The 27650-nt window shown below is 40.7% G+C and overlaps 2 protein-coding genes across 2 annotated transcripts; one reads left to right on the top strand and one right to left on the bottom strand.

The window, feature by feature from the left end:
• Window positions 1–506: 506 nt before the first annotated feature.
• On the bottom strand, window positions 507–17562 carry LOC138973477 (programmed cell death protein 7-like). The gene is made up of 10 exons (XM_070346196.1): window positions 17502–17562; window positions 15051–16060; window positions 14352–14495; window positions 12321–12407; window positions 10574–10705; window positions 9258–9396; window positions 6432–6544; window positions 3400–3523; window positions 2865–2952; window positions 507–1513 (listed from the first exon to the last, which is right to left on the bottom strand). Exons 2-10 carry the CDS (start codon window positions 16029–16031, stop codon window positions 1372–1374), a joined length of 1950 nt encoding a protein of 649 aa, XP_070202297.1. The 5' UTR covers window positions 16032–16060; window positions 17502–17562; the 3' UTR covers window positions 507–1371.
• A 142-nt stretch (window positions 17563–17704) lies between these two features.
• On the top strand, window positions 17705–27595 carry LOC138973457 (protein prenyltransferase alpha subunit repeat-containing protein 1-like). Its single transcript, XM_070346176.1, has 7 exons — window positions 17705–17842; window positions 18265–18434; window positions 19023–19098; window positions 19407–19511; window positions 20951–21320; window positions 21817–22043; window positions 22978–27595. The coding sequence occupies exons 1-7, from the start codon at window positions 17757–17759 to the stop codon at window positions 23267–23269; spliced, it is 1326 nt and encodes a 441-aa protein (XP_070202277.1). The 5' UTR covers window positions 17705–17756; the 3' UTR covers window positions 23270–27595.
• Window positions 27596–27650: the final 55 nt, after the last annotated feature.

Here is a 27650-nt window from a genome sequence, read left to right as displayed (position 1 = left end):
ACTGTTTGTGTAAGGAACTGTTCTGCTTTGCACGGCCTGATGCAAAGCAGAACAGTTCCGTACACAAACAGTTGCTCTTTCTATCGGTTGTCCTGACTGTGTCAGTGTATGTAAGTACATGTACTTTTCCACTTGTTATTCACAACCCTTTTCTTCTAACAAGGATATGTATCAAAATATTTAAACATAAAAAAAACAAATAAATACAAAAATGATATGAAAAAACCCTACTTTTATCAAGTAACAGACGCGTGGCCGGATGTATGAAAGTCAATCCACAATATTTTCATACATCCGGTTAACCGGATTTAGTAAAGACCGGATGTATGAAAGACAAAAAGTGGGTCCCGACGACTTTCTTACATCCGGTCTCGACTGTAACTGATTACAAATCATGATATGTATTCCTATGTGTGAATGAAAGAGAATTAAAAAAAATAATTAAAAAGTGCAACAGTTGTCACTTTGTGTTAAATAAACAATAGATCCAGAGGAGCGATTAACTGTGTGGTTGTGTTTACTTTGACACGTGCTTTCTGTACCTGCAACTTTTACCGTGACCGTGATTTGCCACTGGTGTTCGTGATCGTGAAAAAAAAATCAAGGTAACTGTGATCGTGAAAGCTAAAATGTCCCTTCCCGTGATCGTGATGATACCCCCCCTTTGGGGCCCTCATAGTAGCGAAGTCAAAACGAAGAGTAGAAAACCAAGAGGAATGAAACAAAGTCAAAAGACTAAGTGACAACGGCTGCAAAACAGCCAGAGCGTACAAAATAGCGACCAACTTGACTGAGCGCTGAGGTAGGAATGAAAACATGGCGGCATATGCGCACGCATACGGAAGACAGACTCAGTATTGGTCTGGCCTTGATACCAGTATGGGTATTGGTCACTCTTTTTTTTAGAGTTGTCTCCCTTGTTACCAAGGAGACGCATACAGCATTACCAGCACTGAACTAGGGTTAATTGCGATATGTGAGTTGGGTAAGATATGTAATTTAATTAAACTTCTATTAATAATTACATTCCTCAGTTTTTAGGAGGTCTTAAAGCAGTCATCATTGTACACACAGAGAAAACTTAACATGTCCTTTGAGTTGTCCTCTCAAGAACAGACTTGACACTGTATGTATAACTTCATAGCAAGATGAACAGTATCAGTTTTACAATGTTCCTACAACAGCACAAATCAGTCACACAGTTACTCAGGCAAATTTCAATAATGGAGTGCAGTGTGAAAAGTAGGGGTGAGAGAGGGAAGTGCGCTAAAGTAGAACTGAATTTGATCTTTTCAACAGCAGAAACAGCCTCTGCCAAAAGTTCTGTCTTGAAATTCCAATCATTGTCGAGCAAAATGCCATGTCTAGTTGTTATGGTTGTGGTGAAGTGGACTGCTGGCGTAGAACAGTAGCCCAAACAGCAGAAGAGGGAGATTCCGGAATGACCCAGCTGTCAGGGATGCGACTTGCCATGGGGGTGTTCTCTGGTACCAAGAACTGGTCCCAGTCTTGTCTGCAAATACACCGCAAAAGGAACATTAACAAGAAATTCCTTCGAGGTAGGAAAAACACCCCCTCAGTTGGTGGCAGTGAGAATGGGTGCAGTGAGAATGGTTATTTCCCTTTGACCATGAATATGTTTCTCTCTAAGTCCTTGTAGAATCTTAATCCACCAATAACTCCCTAACCGGTCCCAATTTTTGTAAGGACCGTCTCAGGAATGTATAGAACCTGTTCACCAAGTTTGGTGACGATCGGTCCGTTCATTCTTGAGATCTATATGCGAACACAAACACACAAACAAACAAACAAACACATCGACCGAAACCTATACACACCCCTATACCGGGGGTGTAATAATTCTGTTGAAAACAACCTGCCCTTTCTCTAAAACTGTACAGTACATTGGGGTGTGCACGTTAAAGATCCCACGATTGACAAAAGGGTCTTTCCTGGCAAAATTGCATAGGCATAGATAAAAAATGTCTACCAAAATACCCGTGTGACTTGGAATAATAGGCCGTGAAAAGTAGGATATACGCCGAAATGGCTGCGATCTGCTGGCTGATGTGAATGCGTGATGTATTGTGTACAAAAATTCCATCTTACACGGCATAAATAAATCCCTGCGCCTTGAATATGTGTGCGATATAAATTGCATAAAAAATTTTTTTAAATTTTAAAAAAATGCGCTTATAACTGTACCCACGGAATACGCGCGATATAAGCCTCATATTGATTGATTGATTGATAAAACGTTCTCTTTCTTTTTTTCTTCCTCCAGTGTAAAGACACTACGTGGGTACAGTTCTAAGCGCAGGGATATTTATTTTTAATTTTTATTAAATTTTTTTATGCAATTTATATCGCGCACATATTCAAGGCACAGGGATTTATTTATGCCGTGTGAGATGGAATTTTTTTTACACAATACATCACGCATTCACATCGGCCAGCAGATCGCAGCCATTTCAGCGCATATCCTACTTTTCACGGCCTATTATTCCAAGTCACACGGGTATTTTGGTGGACATTTTTATCTATGCCTATACAATTTTGCCAGGAAAGACCCTTTTGTCAATCGTGGGATCTTTAACGTGCACACCCCAATGTAGTGTACACGAAGGGACCTCGGTTTTTCGTCTCATCCGAAAGACTAGCACTTGAACCCCACCACCTAGGTTAGGAAAGGGGGGGAGAAAATTGCTAACGCCCTGACCCAGGGTCGAACTCGCAACCTCTCGCTTCCGAGCGCAAGTGCGTTACCACTCGGCCACCCAGTTTGTTTGATAAAGGGTAAGTGTAAGTTACTTGTGCTGTTCACAAAAACAGTCTGTGATGTTGGTGTAAACAAGATCCAATACCTGATGCTTTGCAAGGACTGAAGACTGTACCGGGCTTGTTCATAATAGTTGACAAATGGTTGCATTGGGTGTCCTGGATAAAGAGCAACTGTAACAGAGAAAGCTTATTGTACCCTCTCAAAATATACCCAACCTAGGCAGTCATCTTTGATGAAGAAAATGAACGTAAAAGTCTTACAGAGGAGCCAAAACAAGAATGATGTGGATTTTTTTGTAGTCTGAATTTTAACTTTACAATGCAAAAGGAATGTTTAAATTGGATGACTAATTGGGAAGAATAGAACGCACTTGTGTCACCACTTTTCCCCTTGAAACAGAATCTGGACAACATTATATGCATGTCAAAGAGCCTTGTCTGCTGCCCATTTCTGTCATTTTTGCGAAGTCTTCTTCATATACTCTTTTCTCTATTCCACTAATCCTTTCCCTTTCGGAAATTCAGCTGTGTAACACAAATACCACAAGAAAATAAAGAACAGCAATAGCTGATAAACACAGATTTGAAGGAATGAAGTTAATAAATACAGCAAGTTACCTGAAGGTCCAAACAGAGACTGCTTTTCCTCTTCCATTTCCATCTGTTTCGTCTCTTGTTCTTTTTGATGCTTCTCCTCTTTTTCTTTTTCCTTGGCTTCTTCCTTCTCTGTTTCAAGGATCAGCTGAAAAACAAAGTAGTAGTAGTAGGTTAGAAAAACTTATGAGAGAAAAACTACATAGAAGACCTGAGAAGGAAACATCTCTGTTATCACAGTACATGTATTATGATCTAAATTACACAGGACACCCTTGGTACCTGCTAAAAATGTCCCTATGAGCCACTGTACATGGAGACACTTGAATCTAGTGCCCTGGGCTTGGCAATTGTGAGACATGGTACAGTATGTGCAGTTAAACTTAGACTGTTTTTCTTCTAGGGCAACATTACTTCTTAGCACAGATGTTTCCAAGGAACCTGCCCACTAAACGGAACAAAGCTGCAATCGTTGAGATGAAAAGGATGTGTTTATGTGTGTGTATGTTTGTGCGTGTGTGTGTATGTGGGTCGTTCTACAAAGTTGTGTACCACTAGAGGATCATGACTTCAGAGTGAGATTTCGGAATGTTTTTCTTGCTTCTCGAATGATATAAGAATATCAGCAGACTGTAAATTTACCAAAGAGATAACGATAATAAAATCAAGAAGATCGTTAGGTTGGTTAATGTTTTGTATGAAAGCAAACACAGAAAATGACGTCAAAATGGCGTTTTTATTGTGACATTGCTTACATCTTGTTTTTAAGTATCCGTGTGGCTGCCAATGAAATGCGACCATGAAACCCCCAACATACATCTTCATTGTGTTTTGTGCTAGTGTTACATTATGCACTTAGCTGTTTGCCCTTACGCATGTTTACAGTGTGCATTTGGATCGTTCAAAAATAACGGTTGCCTACGCAACATTTGGTTTATAAAACCAACCGCGAACTACGTGAACGTGTCTATAACTTCTGTACGTACGAATATGCGACTGTGTGTATTATCAGGCATTACTGATGTGTAGTGAACGTGTTAGAATGTGCGCCTTGTCAATTTGATCTGATTTGAATGTGATTTTGCCTTTCGCGTGTCGCCACTAAGCTTCGTTTATATTTTTTCTGGTTACGCTGGATCGTTAAAAATGATATTTGTCACTTAGCAACGCATCAAACTTGGTGTTTCTTTTGCATGCAATGTTCTTCAACATCGCTGAAAGGTTTTTCCATAAAAAAAATCCCATTAACTTTTTGAACGGAGCAGGCGTGTAGCGTTTTATGAGTCGTTACCAACGAGGGACGAATGTTACGTAGGCAACCTTTCGCGACTCTTCGCTCTTAAAGTTAATATTTTTTTTAAAGTTCGACATTTTAATGTTTTATTTTGTGATATACGTGCTCGGTGTCTCTTTGTCAAGTCTTAGGCTATTCTTTGTAGTCTAGTCCTGTTCCAGTTGTAATAGTTAAGGTAAAAAAACCGTTGAGTTTTCATCAAAATTTGAACACACTTGATCGACTAGGTGTTTTTTTCTCGGAAAACGATATATCGAAGAAAATCAGATTAAATGCTGTTGCGAAATAGAGAGAAAGAAATCCTGTGTCTGTGAAGCTGATTTCCTTGTTAGTGGGCATTAAGTAAAAAAAGGAGCAGTCCCTTCAAACTGCCTGGTGATACTAAGCTTATGTATCCGGAAGACTTGACTGGGCGAACCAAGCAGGCAAATTTAGCATCGGATTTCACTAGCTTACAGCATTTACCCTCCCCAACTTCTTAAAGTTAGACATTGAGCGATTTTTCTCACCCATGACACTTAGATCATGGTAAAGGAAGAATAATGTTTCTGACAGGACCACTAAGAAAAGATTGAATTATCAATCAAATATAACAAGAAGGCGCAAGTGGTCCACTAGATCTAAAAAGTTGCCTATCGTGTTTATAATCTGTGCCATGTAGCTTTGAAATCAGCAGTACATTGTTTCGGACACATAAGCTGTGAAAACCCGTAAAGTACATTGACTTTTTCGAAGCATGATCACAAAAATATGGTCGCAAAAATGAGGCGATTTGGTAGAAAAATAACGTTTTTGAGGTAAAAAGTATCTTGTCTATTGTGTTGATAGTTTGTGTATTGTTCTGTATCTGAGTTATTCCATGATTCAGATATAAACACAAAACAATACCAACATGTTTAAGAGAGGAACACTGTGTGTCCGACATAACTCCGAAGACACAGCAAATCATTAATAATCAAAATCGTTAAGGCTCTTGATCTGCCGTGTGTTAAAAACAACGCACCTAAATCTGACCGAATTTCGGGTCTATTCAATGACGACGTCACTAAAACCAAAAGAATTCCATTCATAACACACACGTGTGTGTCATTCATAAGCCGGTTGATGACGCCACGCCATGGACCAATCGAATCGTCACAACATATGCTGACGTCAGCTGCGACGCGGCGCGAAAATGTGCTAACCTAGCCTTACTTGTCTCTGTGATAACTGATTCTGGACTTTCAATGTTCATTTTCTAGTTGCATGTCGACTCGATGTTTTGTTATTGATACTGTTTGTTTGTTGGTTGACGCAACCAAACAAATACGTTTTAGTTACCAAATATCTATTTCAATTCGTTTCCCCCGACAGCATTTTGTTCAGAATGAGCTCTGAATGGGAAGCAAATAAAACTTGTTACTATTATACTATGGCTTTTTTGTAATATGTCTTGTGTGTTTGGACAAAATTTTACGCTAAACATGTGTGATGTTACACACCTTTCCGACCACCCCTCGTATCCAAAAAGCATAAACTTATCTTTTGTTTAGCATGGCACCGTGGCATATGTCTATATCTGTCACATAAACCATAAAAACAACCTATTCAGACATTCAATTTTCACGATGCATGTCACACTTTTGGTACACAGCTTTATGGAATGACCCATGTGCGTGTGTGTGTGTGATTACATCTGCGTGCATGTGTATGTGTGTGCTGTCAGGTCCAAGTTCCTTGGAAATCTGACCACTGCCTCAATTCAAGACCATCTTTGCCTTACTTTAAGCGCTGCCTCCTCCTTCTCATAAGCATCAATCTGCTCAGCAAGAAGCTGAGCCAGGTGCTGAGTCTTGTCTGCGAAGTGCTCAGCGTCAGAACGAGAAAAGGTCTGCCCTGCAATGTTACAACCAAAAAGCAAGAAAGGTCAGTTTATGGAACAATAATTAAAGGCACAGTAAGCCTCCCGTAAACCATCACAGAGCTCCCCGAGCGTCTAAATACAGTACAAGCATACTTCCATTTGAACGCTCACCGAACGGGAACATCCTGGCTGCTTTCTGTCGAGCGTGAGACATTTTCCAAGAATTTATTTTCGTGGACTTGGCCCTGAAGAACAATGGCGCCTCGTTTTTGCGCTAGACCTAACTTTTAAAATCTAAATAATAAATTGACAGCTTGTTACACAAACATTCTTTAATCATAAAAGAATTCGTTTTTCATCAAGACAAGATCAGAACAATTCGAAGTTGTGAAAGTTTAAAAAAAGAAAAGCCCGGAAGCAGGGTCACGCAAGGGTCGTAGCAGACGACGGCCCGGTTTATCAGTGCAAATCGCCGTTCCTCTCAACAGTCAAAAGCCATCACTAGAGTTCTTGTGAACCACAGCCGTTGTTTCGTGCATAAAAAAACGTGCTATTGTAGATAAGCTCACGTCGAGTCGCATTCAAATGACTAACTATGACGACTGCATTGTGAAAAGGGGGAAAACTGGATCACACGGGTTCACGATGGCTCAGGGGTAAGATAAACCACGCAAAAATAAATTCTTTGAAAATTGTTCGCTCTTTACGGAGGGCACCTAGGATGTTCTCAATTGGTGAGTGTTTAAATGAAAGGGTGTTTGTACTGTGTGTAAAAGCCTGACCGTATCTGTGATGGTTTACGGGAGGCTTACTCTGCCTTTAAAATACAAATTGTTAGTAATCAATCCAAAAATGATTTCATCTAATTCTTTATTGTTTCCTGAATCCAAAAATGTATAGATATGCCATCTTTACTCTGATAATGTACTCACAATTAAAGAAAATAGGTCAATTAGACACTACATTTGCATGGTTCAGGCCGACGCATTGACGAAATGTTTTATATCCCTTCATGTGACTTGTTAATCTTTTTCGTCTGCATTCCTTATCTTTTTACTCTCAAGGTCACATTATGGTGAGAGTTTTGCACGCCACACTGCCACATGCTGTCAAGGTCACATTATGGTGAGAGTTTTGCACGCCACACTGCCACATGCTGTCAAGGTCACATTATGGTGAGAGTTTTGCATGCCACACTGCCAAGGTCACATTATGGTGAGAGTTTTTTTACGCCACACTGCCACATGCTGTCAAGGTCACATTATGGTGATAGTTTTTCACGCCACACTGCCACATGCTGTCAAGGTCACATTATGGTGAGAGTTTTTCACGCCACACGCTGTCAAGGTCACATAATGGTGAGAGTTTTGCTGTCTTTGAGGATGTGCATGCAAGGAACGCATGATTGTTTCCACGTCCCTAAACTTTCATTGGAAACTCAGGATCAAATTTTAAATTAAATAAATATGGAGTCAGCTGCTAGCCTGTGCCTCATTCTGTATGTACAGTAAAACCTGTCTCTAACGGACACCCTTGGGGAATGGTAATAGTGTCCCTATTAGACAGGTGTCCCTTCTTCACAGGTGGAGGGGCCGGGGCAATATTTTACAAAGAGCACGTAAAATGAACAAGACACTTTTTGTCAGTCCTGTAGAATGTATTTATTGGATTGAACATGAGACTCACTGAAAATGTGAGTAAACAAATGATACATGTAGCAAACAACAACAACAACAACAACAACAACAACATCCCCCCCCCCCCCCCCACGTTCCCTACACACACTGTGCATTCAAACTCACGCAAGTCGGACGTCACAAAGCTAAAAATAGCTGACTTCATCAGTCATTCAACGGGAAATTCCGCAGTGTGTCTCGACCAAATTGGGTCAGCTCTTGTTTCATTCAGTTTTTCTAGTCTCAGCATAAATGCATGGAACAGAAATTTAGCTGTGTTAACTATTGTTTCCTTCGAACGATTGCTTACAAAGAGAGAGAGATCGAGAGAGAGATTAGTAGGAGGGGGGAAGGGGGGAGTCACGAGTGGTAAATGATAAATGGTTGCCATACCACTCCCATACCACGTTGTTCAGGTCTTCATATTGCGTTTTCCGACGTTTCACAGTTTTTTGGTCGATTCGCGCACCTGACTCCCACTCCTTCATCACGTCTTCTTTTTCCGATTTGATCCTCGCGATCTGTGTTTTACCACATCCCATCTCCTTCGCCACATCTCGGCATGATTGGCCGCTATCTAGTTTTTTCAAGGCAGCGACACGCTGCTCTAAAGTCAACGCTTTTCTTTTTCCTGCTGGAGATTCCATTTTCAAACACAGTAGTCTACTGTTGCTTTTGGTTGTGACTGTATCCACAATGCGGAAAAGCGAAAGTGAGCGAAGCGAAAGTGAGTGAGCGAAAGTGGGTCTCCATCTAAACAAGCCACTGATTGGTCAGAAAAGGGACAGGACAACCAATCAACAACCATTTGTGCCACGGCTACGGCTGCCGAGCACTGACTGCAGAACAGTCGAGTTTTCGAAGTTGCGTTTTTATGTACGTTGTGTCCGTTTGTGACAGTGTTTACACTTCCTACGGTCCGAAAAATCGTGTCCGCGTCCGTAAGTGGCAGGTGTCCGCCCGTTAAAGGTTAGTTATTGTTGAAATCGTGTTCGTGCCATGATAAACTGTCCGTATGTAGCAGGTGGCCGTTACAACAAGGGTCCGCTAGACTCAGGTTTTACTGTACCTCTTTTCTCCGCCATGTCATTTCTGACAGCCCTCAGCTTTTGCAGTCTGTTCGTAGTGTCCAGCATTTTACGCGCCTCACGAATCTCTCGCCGTACTTTGCTCAGAGTCTTGTCTGCTGTCTCTTTCATTTGTTTCACCTGAAAAAAACGAACAAAATAAATATATAAAAAGAAGAGCAAACGCTCGATCGAGTCACTTTCGCAGTTCTGAATATTATATGAGGCATCAGATGGACAGGAAGAAATTGCTATTCACAACACAATGCAGATGTAAATAATTTGATGTAAAGAATAATCCTATAAAGTTTGAATCAAATCCGATGAATAGTTTCAGAGATATGATATTTCAATTTTTTTCCTTCAAGACATACCTGTGACCTTGAAAAAGGTCAAAGGTCACCAAAGCAGACGTCAAAGTGTAGAGGTCACTGGGAGTCACGTTCACATAAAATTTGAGCCCGGTCACTTTTATAGTTTCCGAGAAAAGCCCAACGTTAAGTTGTGTGTTGCCGAACAGAAAAGGCTAGTTATCTCCCTTGTTTTTCTGATAACGTTCGTAAAAGGCTACAGATGTAAATACTTTGATGTAAAGAATAATCCTGCAAAGTTTCAATCACATCCGATGAACTTTGTCAAAGATATAAAATGTCTAATTTTTCCTTTGACGCTGACCTGTGACCTTGAAAAAGGTCAAAGGTCAACGAAACCATCGTTAAAGTGTAGAGGTCATTGGAGGTCACGACTAAACAAAATATGAGCCGGATCGCTTTGATAGTTTCCGAGAAAAGTCCAACGTTAAGGTGGTGTCTACGGACGGCCGGCCGGCCGGACAGACTAACACTGACCGATTACATAGAGTCACTTTTTCTCAAGTGACTCAAAAAGAACAAAAACAAAAGTGTCAACAAAAACAATTGACTTGGAGAGTTTAGCATTATCTAGAAGAAAAAAAAGAGTGTTCCTCTGTAACATTTTGGAAAGATTGTCATTTATTTAACAAAACTGTTCAATTTTGCGTTCTGTAACCCTAACAAGAACTATTCATGTTTCCTTCAAGGAATAATGCAAGTTGCTATGAGACTAATGAATGAAACCTCAGCCAAACTCACAGCTACCGAAAGAAGTGAAAACAATTTATGATGCTACAATAAAATGAAAAATGTATGTGAGGATTATTATCTAGACTGCCAGTCTCTCAACATGTTAAGTAAGCATCAACATCAACATCAAGGTAAGCTCACCTTGGTATCAGTTTCTAAACTAATTTTGATTTAACAACCCAACAAGGTATGATAAGGAAAGCAACTTCAATAACCTCTTGTTGGTTTAAATGTTCCTGGAGTATCTTGTCCCGCCATTGGTCCATAGCTGCGTGTTTCTGAGCACGCTCAAAGAGGACCTGCTTCTCAGCCTCCTTTTCCTCCTCTTTACGTCTCTTCTGGCGCTCCTGAAATTCCAGCAGTAAAACAAACGTGAACACAAAAACAAAAGAGTGGCAATGCACAGTCCGATGTTAACAAACGGGTTATATCAGACTTCAAGCAAAAGAAGGAACATAACAGCAGCACTTCTTCTTCTTCTTCTTTGTTCATGGGCTGAAACTCCCACGTTCACTCATGTTTTGGCACGAGTGGATTTTTACGTGTATGACCGTTTTTACCCCGCCATTTAGGTAGCCATACGTTGATTTCGGAGGAAGCATGCTGGGTATTTTCGTGTTTCTTTAACCCACCAAACTCTGACATGGATTACAGGATCTTTTCCATGCGCACTTGGTCTTGTGCTTGCGTGTACACACGAAGGGGGATAAGGCACTAGCAGGTCTGCACATAAGTTGACCTGGGAGATCGGAAAAATCTCCACCCTTAACCCACCAGGCGGCCGGGATTTGAACTCACGACCTTCCGATTAGGAAGCCGATGTCTTACCACTACGCCACTGCACCCGTCTGACAGCAGCACTAGTGTGCAGTAGTACTTGAGAAGAAAGTCTTCCACAACCAGTAACAAATGTTGTAAACTGATTTGTGTTTGAAAAGCTTCTTGTAAGTGAGAATTTTTATCTTTCGTCCATCCTCAGAAATTTGACCGTGCATTTTTTGAGAGTGTCAAAACCAGTCCCTCTGACAATAAAGGTTGATGTCGTCTTCTGTGTTGGTGGCTGAATACAACTTCAATGTACATTTGTGTTTTTATGGCCCGACTTCTATATTGTGTATTTTAAGATAAAATGCACATGCGATCTATGATAAATGAATGGGGACAGATAAAACCTTTAAAAAAGCAGAAGAAACACGTATGTATTTTTTTACACATATGGATGAGACTTGCCATATGTTTGGCTATATTTGTTGATTATGTTTTAGTCTTATCCACAAGTTCTTCATTGTCAAAGAACATACCCAGCTTTTCCTCTTATTTCCTACATAAAACTCTTTTTACTCCAGACTCAAAGTACTCGGTTTTGTTCCATTTCACAAAGCAGTAAGAAGAAGACTCAAAAGTAGTGAGTCAAACGGCACCAGTCTCCCACCGCCAGTACAGCCCCCTCCCCCCTTTTAGTTTCTTTTCATGACACAAGGATACAGTTGCATTGTAAAGGATATGAAGGCAGTAGAAATTCTTTGTCAGATATTAACACAAAGGATATGTTGAAAAGGAAAGCAGACTGCTGGTGCAACCCAGTCCAGATTTACTGAAAGAAAAATAAGATTAGATCAGACTACCGGTAATGTCAAGATAAGCACACCCTCTCATGTACCTGTACACATTGGTAAGACACTTTTAAATTGCTCAAAAAGAACCATGATCCAAACAAATTGCAAAAGTGATTGTCAAAAATAAATATCCCTATATCAAACTGAACACAGTGGGGCAACTTGGTACACGTCTACACCCATACTGAAAAAGGGCGCACCTTAAAGTCGCTATCTTGCAGACCCGGTAACAACGCTGTCCTGCCTAAAAGTAAATCAAGACAAACTTTCTCACAAGTAGTCGATATACGGCATCAAAACTCACTTGACAACAGCATACACAAGATCTCAGTTCTTTATGACTTACCCTTTTCTTTCTGCGCTGGTCAACTTTCCTTTTCAGAGCTTTGAGAGGTTCCACATCAACTTCCTGCTTTGCTTTCAAGTAGGCTTCCTGCAGAGAACAAAACAGAAAAACAAAATAATGAAATAAACTGCAAACTAATGTCTTTAAATGTGATGGAACATGGAAATGTAGTTTAAAATTTAAAAAGAAGCAAACAAATAAGTAATACCATAAGCTTAATTTTCTTAAACATTCTGTAACTAACGTTTTTTACATCTTAATTCCATGACTAAATTCTGTCAGCGCCCAAAACAATCTTTCATTTTCAAGCTTCTAGTTCTATGCAGTTCACTCAAATCATGAATTGATTACATTCCCCAAGCATACAGCATTATGTCACTTCACTACTTGCAGGACCCCGTGACACAGCATAATTAACTGACTGTACAGACCGTAGGTGCCATATATGTTTTGTTGGGAAAACTTGAACTTCCGGTTCGAAAACACGTGGAGAAAACATGTGGAGACTTTCTACGACATAGATATGCTTTGAAAGACAGATCAGCACACACAAGCCCTGTACGCCGTAACTCAGCTGCAGATCATCCAGATGCTGACTATACGAAAGTAAATACTTAGTGAAACGTTCTCACACACAATTCTCATGTGCTAAACCATGTGGGAAAAATATTTGACCCTATCCGACTTTTTTTTTACCACAGAAACAGCGACACATTCACATTCACTTTCAGCTGAAGAAAAAACTAACATTTGATGCGACTGTGATGACTTTTCTTCATGTTCCCCCAACAAATGGGGAAGCTGAGACTAATAGTAATAATGGCGGTCACAATGCGCAAAGTCCCAAACGCTACTGCAAGTCGTGAATACTGTCATTGCAAAAACCAGCAGCAACAATGGTCAAGAGAAGTGTGAAGTCCATTCTTATCTTACATAGGTCATTTTACACACTGATGACAGGTCACTGACCACCTCTTTGCCAATCTAGCTGAAATTACTTTCTTCGCATTACAAGAAATTGTCTGTCGCAGTTCATACATGTTGTATGTACAGTTTAAGTTATACAGTGGTACCGCTCTTCCGTCTGGAAATAAGGCCTATAAAAACGAGGGAGTCTTAAAATAGAGCTAAACAACATAGTGTCGCTATCAAGAGAAAATCAGAGAAAGCAGGGTCTTTCAAGGGGAGACTTTATAGTAATTATACTGAAGGAAAGCTATCAAGTAGAAATCTGATAAACAAAGGGAAGTAAGCGCTCTAAATGCATACGACATGAGTAAAATCAATCAATCAATCAATCAATCAATATGAGGCTTATATCGCGCGTATTCCGTGGGTACAGTTCTAAGCGCAGGGATTTATTTTTTTATTTTTTTATTTTTTTTTTACGAATACGAATACGAATACTTTATTATCTCATACAGAGAAATTTCAGTGTGGTGCACATTAAAAGACAAAACAAATAATAAGACAACAGATAAAAATACCATACGAAGCATACTACACTCGCGCACGCATATGTACACTAACAGGAATATTTGTGTTTTATGCAATTTATATCGCGCACATATTCAAGGCGCAGGGATTTATTTATGCCGTGTGAGATGGAATTTTTGTACACAATACATCACGCATTCACATCGGCCAGCAGATCGCAGCCATTTCGGCGCATATCCTACTTTCCACGGCCTATTATTCCAAGTCACACGGGTATTTTGGTGGACATTTTTATCTATGCCTATACAATTTTGCCAGGAAAGACCCTTTTGTCAATCGTGGGATCTTTAACGTGCACACCCCAATGTAGTGTACACGAAGGGACCTCGGTTTTTCGTCTCATCCAAAAGACTAGCACTTGAACCCACCACCTAGGTTAGGAAAGGGGGGAGAAAATTGCTAACGCCCTGACCCAGGGTCGAACTCGCAACCTCTCGCTTCCGAGCGCAAGTGCGTTACCACTCGGCCACCCAGTCCAAACAGTGCTCTGTCTCATTTGTTTAAGATTATGAAGGAGCAGGAGAAGCAACTCACCTTTAACTGTTTGATTTTTGTAACACTTGCATTCCAGGCGTCTGCGTCTGCCACTTCCTGCTCATCTTCCATGTGTTGTAACTTTTTCTGGACAGCTGCTAAAGCATACAGAGCACTCCGCAACTTCTCATGGGCTTCACCAATCTGTACATGTATATGAAAAAATCAAAACATTTTGGTACCCAAAGTAAAAACAGCAATGCTGAAGGGGTTTAACGTATCCAACCATACACAATTTTATCCAGGTTTTAAAAGAAATGTGTCATCATCACTGACATAGTACCTGGGAGTGTAAAAATACAATGTAAAATGTTTCCGGAACCAATGAAACATTCTAGTGTAGATCCAGGTTTGACTGTCCTTTCTTATGACAGTGTGCACTGTTTATTATCTCACTTATCAGTCACTGCCACCAAGTGCTTCCAACGGCAGGCATCTCAAACAGCCTCTAACAACTGTGACCGATGGAGGCCTTCAACTTCGAACACTGCAAATGCATACACATGCTGTGTTTTTCAACCAGAAATTATTTAATTAAGACTAAGAGTGAAACTATACTGCAAATCATAGAGTAGTTCCAGTTGTTTCCGGTTTACTACCTCTCCAATCACATTGATAAAATCGTCATTCTACCCGTAGAAATGAAGACTTTTGCACCAAACTCAAATAACCCTGCTAAAAGAAAACTGAACAACGTACACTCAAGCTGCACTCTGCCTTCTTCCTTGGACTTGCATCAGATGCTGAGGACACAGCTTTCTTCCCACTGTCTTCTGCAGGCTTCTGAGATTCACTGAGTTTTCCCACTTTCTCCAGCCATCTATTAACTTCCTTCTGAGCACCAGTATCATTCCGCTCATCATCCCCTGGTCCTGCACCATCTGCTGCAAATTTCACATCCTCCTGAAAAGTGGGTGGAGCAGGGAACATTGCTGGCGTCTCTTGAAGGGGGTTTGTGGAAAACCGGGGAGGTTGACCCGGAATCGCACTGCTTGCTTGAGGTCGGACACTGCCATAGTTGTTTCCAGCATGCCTTGATGCACCAAAACTGTTCTGAGGGGGACACGTTTCAAATCTGTTCTGAAACGGCGGTGGAGCATTTCCAAAACTACTCTGTTGCACTGGTTGTGTGGTTCCGAACCTGGTATGCGGTGGACCCATTCCATAGTTGTTCTGCGGAGGACGGAAAGGCGGTGGGGGCTGACCAAACTGTGGTCCTGGAAAGCCAGAACCCATACCTGGGGGTGGGGGAAGCTGTGGGAATGGGGGCAAGCCTGGCGGGGGAGCTGCAGGATTAAAAACCCGTGCAGGAAACGAGGCTAGTGAGTCCCAAGACGGTGCTGGGGGTTGCTGGCCTTGGAATGCTGGAGGAGCCGGTGTATGACTGTGGAAGCCTTGTGAAGGATCATATTGTGGAGCCGGTTGGTAGCCTGTATGTCCCCATGGCATGTTGGTCTCCGAACTTAGCACACTGTTTGGCTCACTCTTCATTGTAGAGGCTGCTTTGAATTCTTTAAGTTTATCAGTTATACTCTGAGCCATCCCTTCACTGCTAGTATTGCAGGTTCCGAACGCAGGTGCATGACGACTAGTGCTGCCAGGATTTGGTTGAAATGACCTTCCTGCATGTGGTGATGAATACTGATGCTGCTTTTGTGTGCCTTGTTTTCTGCCATCCATGTTTCGGTTCCCTGCATGAGGTCAAGACCCTGAAACAAAAACATATATTTTAGATTTATGATGTGAGGTAGCATATTATATTAATCAATCTACAATAGTAAGCATACTGATACTAGCTGATATGTTACCATGATTATATATGCCAGATAACATAAACGGAGTGGCTCGGGAACTGACGAGTCAGTGCTTGAGCCCCCAGGCTTGGGAATTGGCAGTCACCGGTATCTCACAAAATAGACCTTCTTAGTTTTCCATATCCTGGTAGATGCGCTCCATAGCTCAGTTGGTAGCGATTTGCTCTCAGGTTCTTGAGGTTGTTGGTTCGAGCCCTACCATGGTTTTTTTAAACAAAAATGTTAATTCTTTTTATTTTATTTTTATATCTGTTTAACTTTTTTCTTTTTATTCTTAACTCTCGTTTTCTTTTATTTGCCCTATTGTACTTTATTCCAAAGCATTTTGGTGATCGAATTGAGATCAGTGCAACATTAAAGATAGTCAGTCACGAGTCACTGCAGCCGTTCGTCCGCAAGCCAAGCAACGTGTCCCAAGGTTAGAGGCAGCAAAATGAAACAAAAAACACCAAATTGTGTTTGGCAAAACATAAGCCTGCTTCGCATCTAGTTTATTTGACCTATGTCTCTGCTTCGCCAGAATCTCTGAGCCCTGCGAACCGATCTCTCGCGCTCATCAGTGACTCGCGCAGTTGCTGAAATTCAAGTCTTTCTGAGTCCTAAACTGATCTCCATTAATCTTTCTCCAATGAAGCAAAGACCACAGTTCTTTGAATTGAACTTAAAATTTTTTGTTTTTAACAAAATGAACGAATCGGTCCTCAACAAATAAAGGCAGCTTCTGGAGAGTGTCGGTCCCTGCGCCTGAGGGGCTCCGGAACCGCCTCGCCGGTGCTTGAGCCCCCAGGCTCGGGAACTGACTCGTCGGTTCTCCAGCCACGACCTAACATAAAACAAGCACCAAATAGAACAGCCTCAAAATCTTATCGCCAGATATAAAATTTTAACTGATACCATCTCCGATTATGGTGAGTAGGGATTTTGAGTGTGCAATAGACCAATGAGTGAATGACCACACAAGTTCATCACAAGTATAAAAAGTAAGAATGATTCACAACGAAGGGATGAATCAAACCTTCGAGGCTTAAGATCTGGAATTCTGTCCCTACCATTACAACCCATCTATCTATCCATCAATACATACAAAGATCTCTGTAGAGATTTTTTTAAAGTAACTAATAGTAATAATGATAGTGGTATAAATATCATTGGTATCTAATAATCTATTGGTAATCTACATGCAGTATACTATTTATTTCGTTCCCTTCTGGTTTTGACACAATACACGAATGCTGCATTAGTCAGTCTGTGAGCATTCATTCATTTAGCCAAAATAGCTCTGTCAATATCAACATGTGTCATCTAATCGCGTTGGCGTAGTGTTGTTTGGCCTTACTTTACTTGGTCTTGGTCAACTTGGTGCTGCAGCTAGCCCTCTGGACTTCAAACAGTACTAGTTCCTAAAAGGTTCGTTCCGAAATGGCACACAATATAATCTCAAAACAAAATAAAGTATGCTCAAATGCTTATTTTTCCTGATGGAAAAAGAACATTGTTGGCCTAGTGTAACAACGAAAAAGCACACTATTTGCTTGGATCATGAAAAATCACATTTAAAAACATTAAATTTTCACAAAAATTAGACGGTCACATGACCAAAACAAACAAGATGGAGGATGCGAGAGGACGAAGACTGTTTGCGGATCTTAACCATGCATTTAGAAAAGATCCTTTGATGTACGTATGCTGGAGATGTAATAGTATAGGAGTTAAATTGATCAATGCCCTTTTGAGCTACTTCTTATATTCAGTGGGAGAAGTTATGTACTCAGTTCAGCTGATATGTTCTTTACAAAGAAACTGTCAACAAATGTCGATGCGATTGTTTCACGTTGCAACTTTCAGTCCCAAGATTAACCCTAACCCTAACAGGAGCTTTCGTTAAAAAAAAACCTAAACGAAACATGACTAGCTTTTAGAATGACGACATAGCTATAAGTACAAGTACTACATTACAGTTTAGTTCAATAGTGTGACTTGAATTAGACAGAGTGATTCACATGAAACCTGAAATGTGTGAAAAGTCAACCGCATTTTCCCTTCACGGTTGTTTGATTTGTGGTACACTGGTAAGGGCTATCGATTTGTTTCTGTTGCAGAGATGAGTATGACTTCCTGCCAGTAACAGAACCCCAGAACAACGCATCTCCACTTCTTCTGGTGGAGCACAAACTGGGCCTGGAGCTTTGGAGTGTCCGTCTCCTGTTTCGTTATGCATACAACCGCCTTATGAACTGGAGGGACAGAAATCAGGCTTCTGTGTTTATAGGTAAGCGACATGTTACAAAGGCAATGAACTTGTATCCTTTCTTTTGACTGTCTGCAAGTTTTGTTGATTTTATTACCTTTTTGTGGGTAAATAAAGCAGAAGGGGTTGAATTCAAAGTGAAAGCATACTTCCTGAAGGCATTTTTCCTGGTTCCAGGGATTGTATCTCCAGGAAATGATACATATTGCGTCCAATAGGATCCTATCTCCTGAAATAAGTTGAATGAAATGTTAACAGTTACTGATAGTTCATCATGGTAGGGAACTTCTAGTTCAATCCATTTTGACAGTTTTCCATGCTCATTGTAATTTCGGGTATTTTTAATCTTATCAACTGAAACAAAAGTTACTTTGTAAAGTCAGCTGTTCATCAAGGTTCAGTCTTGTATGTTGCGATGGTATTTAAAATGACAGTAAGAAGTGTAGCCAATTTAATTTGTGTGTGTTGCTCTTTTGGGATTTGGCTATTGAGGTTTGATCTTTCAGTTTTTACAGTTTTTACACAATGTCTTCCACAACATTTTCTTGTTGACTACTTGTGGAGCATGTATGATAATTTATAGAATTAAAACATTTGATTGTTCATCAGATCCCCAGGAGTTGATTCATTTATCCAGAGCAGTATTGATGGTGAATCCTGACTGCTACACAGCCTGGAACATCAGGTAAATAATGTACAGTACAGTACTTTACAAACTGGAAAGTCTAATGACCCTTGTTGGTGTATCTGCTGGGTATTTCTTGGCGTTAGGAGGGAGATGAAGAGATGTGTGTGTGTGTGTGTGGGGGGGGGGGGGGGGGTCGCAGAGGGTAAGAGAGTAGAAGAGAAGAGAGTCAGTGTGTAACAGTATGTATGCAGTCCATAGTGCCTTTGACTGTCTCTCTCTCTCGCTCTCTCTGTTGCCTTAATTTATGTATACACTTTATGCTTGTAACTACTGAAATTAAAAAGAGTTGTTTTTATATTTTTCAGAAAGGAACTAATAGAGAATGGAGATCTACCTCTGGCTGATGACCTAAAATTAGGCCAGCTAATACTCTCAAAGTTTCCCAAAAGTGCAGAGACTTTCATTCACAGGTAAATCAAGTGCCTTCATTTTAGGTCCATTTATGTTGATGTTTCAGTCTTTGTTGGTAATAGTATGCACATGAACATTAGTATCTTCTTCTTCTGCTGTCTGTTTGTCAGATGGATACTCAAGTCTCTGTGATGAAGGTGATACTGGTAGTGTGCTGCAGGTGGTCCAGACTGCTGTGGAGCTTTCGTGCCACTGGCGTAGGGTCTGCAGCTGATGTTCTGTTGTCTGGTTGCCAGCTCCGCAGGGGCACTGCTCCATATAGCGGATGCAGAGTTTTAGATACAGATGATGTCCCAGGCAGTTGTGGTCTGTTTTAAGTCTGAATACCGTCAGGTCAGCAGGTAGTAGGGGTCTGTAGTGTGGATGTTGTCTATACTTGTTTTGCTGCTTGGCCTTGATGATGATCTTGACTTCAGGATAGCTTGTAGGCCTATTCGTCTGTTCTTTTGTTGTGCATTCCTTTGCCAAGGAGTCCGCACAGTCTCTTTGCCAAAGACGTTTTAATTGGAGGGAATCAATGTACGGCTGTGTCACTTCTACAGATGGAGGCAAGAGTGGAGGACAGGTGGCATAAGGCTGCATTTCTGCCAGACTGCAGGGCCTTCAGGACAGGGTGTCAGTCAGAAAAATGACGATGTTGGAAGTGTGAGGGTTGACCTTGAAGTGGGCTGCTGTTGTTTTCAGGGATTCTGCCCCAGCTTTGTAGTTCATGGAGTAGTGGGTGGTAGCAAAGCAGATCCTGTATTCTCTGCCTCAGGGGTACTGAATGAAGATGCTTGTCCCTACATTTGGAATTGCAAAGCTCCAGTGATCTGCAATTGGACTCGGCTGTAGTGCCACATGCTGTCATGCTGCAGTCAAGCACTGGACTGACTCTAGAGAGTCGCAATGTCTGCACCCCACGTTGTGCCTGCCAGCGTCTTCATGAGGGCAAGTCTCACTTAGCTCTAGATTCTGCTTTCTGTGTTTGCTGCTTCCAAGTCAGTCGTCTGTCAAAAGTAACCCCAAGATAGGTGGAGTCTGTCTGTCAATGTGCTGGTTGGCCTTCTGTACATTTGGTGAGAGACTCAAGATGTGTACTTGGTCTTTTTGGGGTTGATTTTAACAGCCACTGTTTAGTCCAGCTTTCAAGAATGCTCAGCACCTGTTGCAGTCTGTAGTTGGCAGTTGTTAGTTGTTCCTCCAAGCAGCAAAAGGTGCCCCTACTTTGCAGGTGGCCTGTCATGACAGGTATATTTTGGTAAAGATTAATAGAAAAGGGACAACAGAATGTGTCCTTTAATGGGAGGTGTCCTCTCATCAGAGGAATCTCACATCACATACTGTATCATAGCAATTAGCATCAATTCCTGGTGTATTAAGGACTCTGATATTTGCTCAAAATAACTCCAGATTGCAAAATATATATTATATATGACTTGTTTTCTTTCACTTTCAGACGCTGGCTCTTTCAACGACTGGTCAACCAGTGTCTATCGTCCAGCAATGACAGTACAGCCAGTGCAGATGGTCACCAAGAAAATGGCGGTGCCCTCTTGTGCATGGACGGAATCGATATTGCCCTAGGACCCGAAGCAAACGCATTGGCTAACGGCATCAGGCCAGAGGCAGCAGCAGCAGCGGTGGCATTAGGAGAAGGTGGTAGAGCGTGTGCGGCCTTGCCGTTAGAATCCAGTAGACTTCTAGCAGAGAACTTGCACCATGAGCTGACTGTGTGTGATCGTGCAGCAGATAGTTACGCCAGCAACTACTATGCCTGGACTCACAGGGCCTGGGTTGTACGCTACTGCTTCAACTGCTCTCTGCAGGTTTGTCTTGTCTCCTGTGATTTGTGTGTAACACGTCTAAGTGATATAGTGCTGTTAGTTTAGTTTGTCTGTTGGACTGCTGTGAACAAGATTTAAAGAGGATTGAAACGGACGACAGAGATTGGCATGACTGGTGAATGACAGAAAACGGGAAGCAGAATGCACACGGAACATATAAGATACACGCATAAGACAAACATGATCTGATAAACAAAGGGAAGTAACTTAGTAAGTGCTCTAAATGCATATGGCATGTGTAATTGAGTAGGTGAGAGTTATGTGGAACCAGTCTCCTGGCACCTGAGAGAATAACAAGCATTGAAATGACCAAGCGACTTTCATATGACACACGTTTTTTTTTGCAGATTGGGGACTGTGAGAAAAAAGCGAGGTTAATTTCCCTTTTGTGTGTATGTGTGTGTAAATATTATAATAACTAACCAGAAACACAGATTTGATGGTATTTGTGAGCTCACACATTGATTGAATTCACCAGGTGTTGCTAGGAGAGCTGGAGCGAACACAGACGTGGACCATGAAACACGTGTCAGATCACAGCGGTTTTCACTACCGTCAGTTCCTCTTGTCCAACCTTACCAAGCATGCAGCTCGCCTCCACCGTCAGTACGCTAAGTCCCTGTCTGGCCTGGTGGACGCAGAACACGACTTCATCTGTGATCTTGTACAGTCTTTTCCCTCCCATGAAGCTTTGTGGTACCACCGGTAAGTTCTTCGAATTGTTTCATCTGGGGAATGCAGTGGAATTCTCCTTTTACAGATTGTCAGAATTCCTCCTTTTTAAGATAATGTTTTCTCAAATTTTCTGTTCATCATGTCTGTCAAATTAACTCCCATTATAAGACTCCCTCTTATTTCAGACCTGACTTTCTGACATTTTTAACTGTCTGAAAAGGAGGTTTCCCCTGTACATCTTTTGCAACAGTTTGAATACATTCAAGATACATTAGGCCGTACTACTGTTGTAATTTAAGACCCCTCAAACTGTGAGACATTTTTGTCTTAGAAGAGAGGAGGAGACTTGAAATGGAGGTGAACATGAGGCCTCAAAGAGAGAGTTCAACAAATAGACTGGTGCAATTCTGTAACACATGTTACATAGCCACTGGTGAATTAACAGAGAGAAAAATAAAGAAAAACTGTCATATGTTTTCGCATCCATGGGAGATAATCGGAACCGACCAAACAGACTGAGCCAGTAGCGCGACATATGTCGTGACAACCAGGTGACAGTATACGTAAAGTAGCGCGACATATGTCGCGACAACCAGCCTAAGGGTTAATACAGACGCATAGCTCTCTGTACTGTTTAAATCTTTGTGTCAACAAGAAAGTGTGGTTGGAAGTAACATTCCTAATTCTTTTCTGTGCAAATTCAGGCAGACATAATTATGAGGACTGAAGATGTTTACTTTAAATCAAAAGTTGCATTATTTGAAATAAAAACCTTTGAAGTTTCTTCAGGTGATGTCTGAAGAATTTTTTTAATTTTTACAAAATAATTTTTCTTTTCACCATGTGGAGTTCTCGGTGCTTTTGCATATGGCTGGTGGCAGAAAATGTTTTATTTTTTTGTTACTTAGTATTCTTCATTCTTCGAGGTACAGTAATCGCTAAATACACATTTTATTTTCTGCAGGAAATTTGTTTTCCACCTGATGATGAAGTCAGCGAAGACTTACTCCTCTGAGGCAGCTGCGACAGACAGAGTCATAAACGGAGAATTGCAGGCACTGCATGACGCTGTGTCCAAAAACGATGGTCAAAAACGTTCTCGCTTGGAGAGTCACTCCCCGCATGTGCTAAGACAACGAGAAATGGACGCTGTGCAAAAGACAGCCAGTCAAGCCAAAGAGCCCTTTCAGAAAACTCTAGCTAGGAAGTACGTGGAGTGGTTAGAGAAAATGTTTCCGTCCTTGAAGGAGACCTGAACGTCTGGAGGAGGTTCTTCGGTTTTTGTTTTTTGTGCGTTCTGTCTCCTCTCTCCCTTCTTCTCTGTCTGCTTTTGCTCACACACTTAACCTAATCAAGCTACAGGTTGCAACCGTGTTTTTTTCGTGTCTGTTACGATGGGATAAAAACCATGGCATCTAATGATCTATACTGTATTTATGTTTTGTGCAAAGCTCCAAAAGTGATGTATGTTTGAGTGCATGCCTTTGAACTTATACATGTAGTTTTGTGTGTTAATTAATGTGCACTCAGAAAACTGTAATGTTAGCGACACACAAATACACTGAACTGGCCAGTGAGGGTTTTCTTTTGAAGGGGTAGGTGTGGACTGGTGGGAAAAAAAGGCTGATCTGTTTATGTACACACGCTATCTCGCTCTCTTTCTCTCTCTCTCTCACACACACACACACACACACACGTAACATCTATGAGTATGCACTCACATACAGTCACTGATTTATTTGTAACACAAATTATAAATTAACAAGCATTGTTAACATATATGGAAGGTGTAATCACTGACAAAACAAAACATTCACTGGAGTTTCTAAATATTGGGCTTTGCCTTTGAAGTGGATCTGGACATGAATTGTGTTTGTATCACAGTGGAGCCCACCCTCCCCCACCCCCATATTAAGACATGCAAAACATCTGAGAAAAGCAGGTCTTAAAAAGAAGGGAGTCTTAAAATGGGGATACATTTTCTGAGATTATGAACAGAAAGCCTGAGAAAACAGTCTTAAATTGGGGGGGGGGGGGGGTCCTACTGTATCCGTTTCTTTGGGCATTGGTTTGTTAAATATTCTAAAACATTAAGTATTCATAAATTTGTTTGAAGACTTTGTTTTAAAACGTGCAATAACCCCACCCCCACACTCTCCACACCCAATGCATTGTAAAAAAAAGCTTATTTATTACATTTCACTGAGTTACTCTGTCACTATTGCTTTATATCAGTATGAATACATGCTTGAAGCTGTGATGAGTTCATAAGTGATTCAGTACATATTTCTCGTGGTTAGATGATTACTTTTACATATTTTGGTGAGTTTCCAATTACTTTAAATGTGAGGAGAAAGTCTGACTCTGTTCGGTGTTGTGTATGTTGGTTGTACAAATGTGTACATTCAAACAGGTTTTACAGAAGGCTAAAAATGGCTACCAAGGCTTCCTGTGTTAGAGGCAATTCTTCATTGTGCATTGCAAAGGTAGAGGCAAGTAGCTGCTGATCTGTGTTTTTTTTAGTTTTTCAAAAGTCCACCCACAAAAATGTTCATATGGTACAATATTACAGTCGTCAGACTCAGAGTTCTAGCTTGTCCAAGGCTGAGCCCAGCTGGCAACTTTTCTTTTTGGATTTATTCGTCTTTTTCCCCCTTTTCAACACTAAATTTGAAACAGAAAGACGGAATCGTTTTCATGAGTCGATGAGAGTACTTGTACATTGAAGAACTGGAAGTGGACTTCTGGGGCTTCAGTATATTATCTGGTAAACACTTGAGTTGTTTACTAAACAATTTTTAATTGTCTGCAAAGCAGAAACAGAGTTGTGTGCATGTATATGTTTGGATTCAATTTACTCAGTCTAATCAGTTGAATATTCCAGGATTTTTTTGTTTTTAAATGTTTTTGTGTCTCTTTTTTGAGAAGATTAACTTTGTTTTGGAACAGCCATATGCAGATTTTTTTGTATGCAAAGTTTCATGCTTTTTGCATGCGGGTTTTACACAACCATCAGGACAAAATAAGAGAAATTTTGTCTCCAAATGTTTGTTGAAACTGTTGTTTGTGTAAATAATGGAGAAACCAGTGGAAACTGTAAATCAGACTCAGAGAGAGAGAGAGAGCAGCTACATCCGTTCACTTATTTCTAAACTGAATTAAAACATGTTAAGGTGCGTTTATGTCACTGAGAAAAATGTGATTTTATTATGGTTGATAAGATGACATGTAAAAGACTTACTATGAACTGCAACTCAGATTATTAGTCTCAGAAAAAAAACTACTGCATGTGCATGCATTTGTGAATGTGTGTGAAGTACCTGTAAATTTAACGGTTAGTTATGCAGTCATAAAACATTGAGTGTTCATGTTAGACAGCTTGAAAACATGTAAATATGACACCTTTAAAAAGAAACAGCAGCTAGTATCATTTTGCGGAAAGCTGAGATAACAGAAAAATCTAATAACTCATGGAAATGTGTACTTTCAGTTTCACATTGACTAATGAAGCTGAAGAAGTTTATGCAGTCCTTGTTTCTGAGCCTCAAGAAAATTCTTGTGCAATCAACTGAGCATCTTGTCTTTTTTTCGTTTTCTCTCTTACACAAGGAGCATTTTACTTTCAGGTGTCACACTACTTTTGCTGTATCTTTTTTTCTCTCCATTTAATCTATCTAGTATAAACAATGAAGTAAGCTGACCCTTGAAGCTGTCATGATCATAAAAACATTGTGCAAGTGCAAGTCAAGCGTAGCCCCCCAGTCCAGTAACCAGCCGCAGCAAGCTAAGAAGTCATACAACTAATCGTGACACTGAAAAATATGGCAGCACTTGTGGAGGGGTTGAACAATTCAAAACTGTAGCCTGCTGTCACACAGGCTTACAGAACATTGATTGCTTAAAAAGAGAGTGAACATTTGGGTCCAAGGCCAGAAAGGTATTTTCTGTCATGAGCTCTTTGAATGTGGTTACAATTGCTTCCGGCATTAAGAGTAGGAAAATGTGGTTCTTTTTGATGGAACCACTGCATTTAGTGGAAATAAAATCCTAATTCTTTTTGAGAAGCTTACTACCTTACTTACCCGAAATAAACAAATGTTATTGGGGATGGGGTTGCGTGTGTGTGCGTGTGTGCGAGAGAAATAATTCTGTCCTTAGGTATAAAGCTGCCTGCTTCTGCTACAATATCATCTCTGAATCGACACCTGCCTATCTTTCTGAACTGGTCTCTCTCTACACTCCCTCTCGCACCCTTCGTTCTTCTGATGATGCTCGACTTCTCTGTCAAGGTCGCTTTAAACGCAAGGCTCATGGCTTCCGCACGTTTTCGTATTATGGACCTCAGTTATGGAATTCACTCCCCTTTCAATTACGTCACTCTCCATCCATTTCATCTTTTAAGTCCAATTTGAAAACTCACTTGTTCCAACAACACTACGGATAGTTCCTTAGTATAGAGTCTGGGGATGTGAGATGTGCATGATGTGTTGTTTGAATCTGACAGTGATTGTATGATTTTTGTATACATGTATTGTTGTCCCGCGCTTTGAACTTTTGATAAGGCGCTTTATAAATGCCCGTTATTATTATTATTATTATTATTTGGGTCATATCCTGTTTGCTCTCTGTACAGTTTGGATACCAATCAATACAACGAAAAGTCACAGTGATCTTTTGTATATATATATGTGTTATGCCTGGAAGTGGGCTACATTGTTGGTTAATAATGTAATTAATTACCATCCATCATTTGACTGCATTACCAAGCTCATTAGCAGTCACGTTCCATCATTCATTCTAAGTCTTTTACCACTGGGTATGAATTGTAAACCAAGAGAATGAGTACACCTGTCCTGATGTAGGGCAAGTTGATGTGTACATTGTTGTTAAACAGTTGTTTGTTGTATGTTTATCAGGGTTTGCTAGTGTGTGATAGGGTTCGTGTCGGTCTGTAGATGTTAGTTTCTTTGTTAGTCCTGTGTTGACAACTCTTCGACAAGCGCTTAGAACTGTACCCACGGAATACACGCTATATAAGCTTCATATTGATTGATTGATTGATTCATGATACATGACAGTGGACAAGAAAACCTGGCATTATGAACCTCTTTTTTTGTTAAATAAATTTTTAAAGTCATGTACTGGAATGAGGTCCTTTCTTGCTGCCCTACATGCCAACTGGCATAACGGGCAGTACGTAAGACTGGAATAAAGAATAATGACAAATTATACATGTGTGCACATAAAACACACACACATACAAAAGATGTCATCCATCTTTCTTTCTTTGTTAGTTCTGAGCTTCCAAATGCACAGGGATACAAGGTGTAAGGAACATAAGCTATTGCATCTTGGTTATTTTCACCATCAAGTTTTGTATGTGCATTGTTTGGACCTTTTGAGATCGAAGGTACAATGTATGTTCAAGCGACTTAAACCAGGTTTTCCTGTTCGGTGTCACAAATACTCCATGTATTGGTTATTTTGTGTCTGTGTGTGTGTGTGTGAATTACAGACCTATTGAGCCAATATCGGGGGAAAAACATGCTAATGCAAACTGAAAGGAAATTTAGAAAATGTTTGATAGCGTGATAGGTCAATGTTCTTGTGACTGTTGTCATCAGGGAAACTTTGGCT

The sequence above is a fragment of the Littorina saxatilis genome, linkage group LG1 (genome assembly GCF_037325665.1).
Source record: "Littorina saxatilis isolate snail1 linkage group LG1, US_GU_Lsax_2.0, whole genome shotgun sequence".
NCBI lineage: Eukaryota > Metazoa > Mollusca > Gastropoda > Littorinimorpha > Littorinidae > Littorina > Littorina saxatilis.
Note: the sequence above shows the minus strand (reverse complement) of the source record. Positions and strands in the feature narration are given on the sequence as shown.

What these genes read in the sequence shown, in the direction of transcription:
- LOC138973477 (XM_070346196.1), bottom strand. Translation starts at nt 16,031, where the DNA reads ATGGATGGCAGAAAACAAGGCACACAAAAGCAGCATCAGTATTCATCA. An exon ending in CAAAAATCAAACAGTTAAAG is followed by an intron (nt 12,408 to 14,351) that starts GTGAGTTGCTTC and finishes TGTTCTCTGCAG; the next exon opens with GAAGCCTACTTGAAAGCAAA. An exon ending in GTCTCTGTTTGGACCTTCAG is followed by an intron (nt 2,953 to 3,399) that starts GTAACTTGCTGT and finishes TCTCTGTTACAG; the next exon opens with TTGCTCTTTATCCAGGACAC.
- LOC138973457 (XM_070346176.1), top strand. Translation starts at nt 17,757, where the DNA reads ATGACCAAAACAAACAAGATGGAGGATGCGAGAGGACGAAGACTGTTT. An exon ending in TCAGGCTTCTGTGTTTATAG is followed by an intron (nt 18,435 to 19,022) that starts GTAAGCGACATG and finishes ATTGTTCATCAG; the next exon opens with ATCCCCAGGAGTTGATTCAT. An exon ending in GCAGAGACTTTCATTCACAG is followed by an intron (nt 19,512 to 20,950) that starts GTAAATCAAGTG and finishes TTTCACTTTCAG; the next exon opens with ACGCTGGCTCTTTCAACGAC.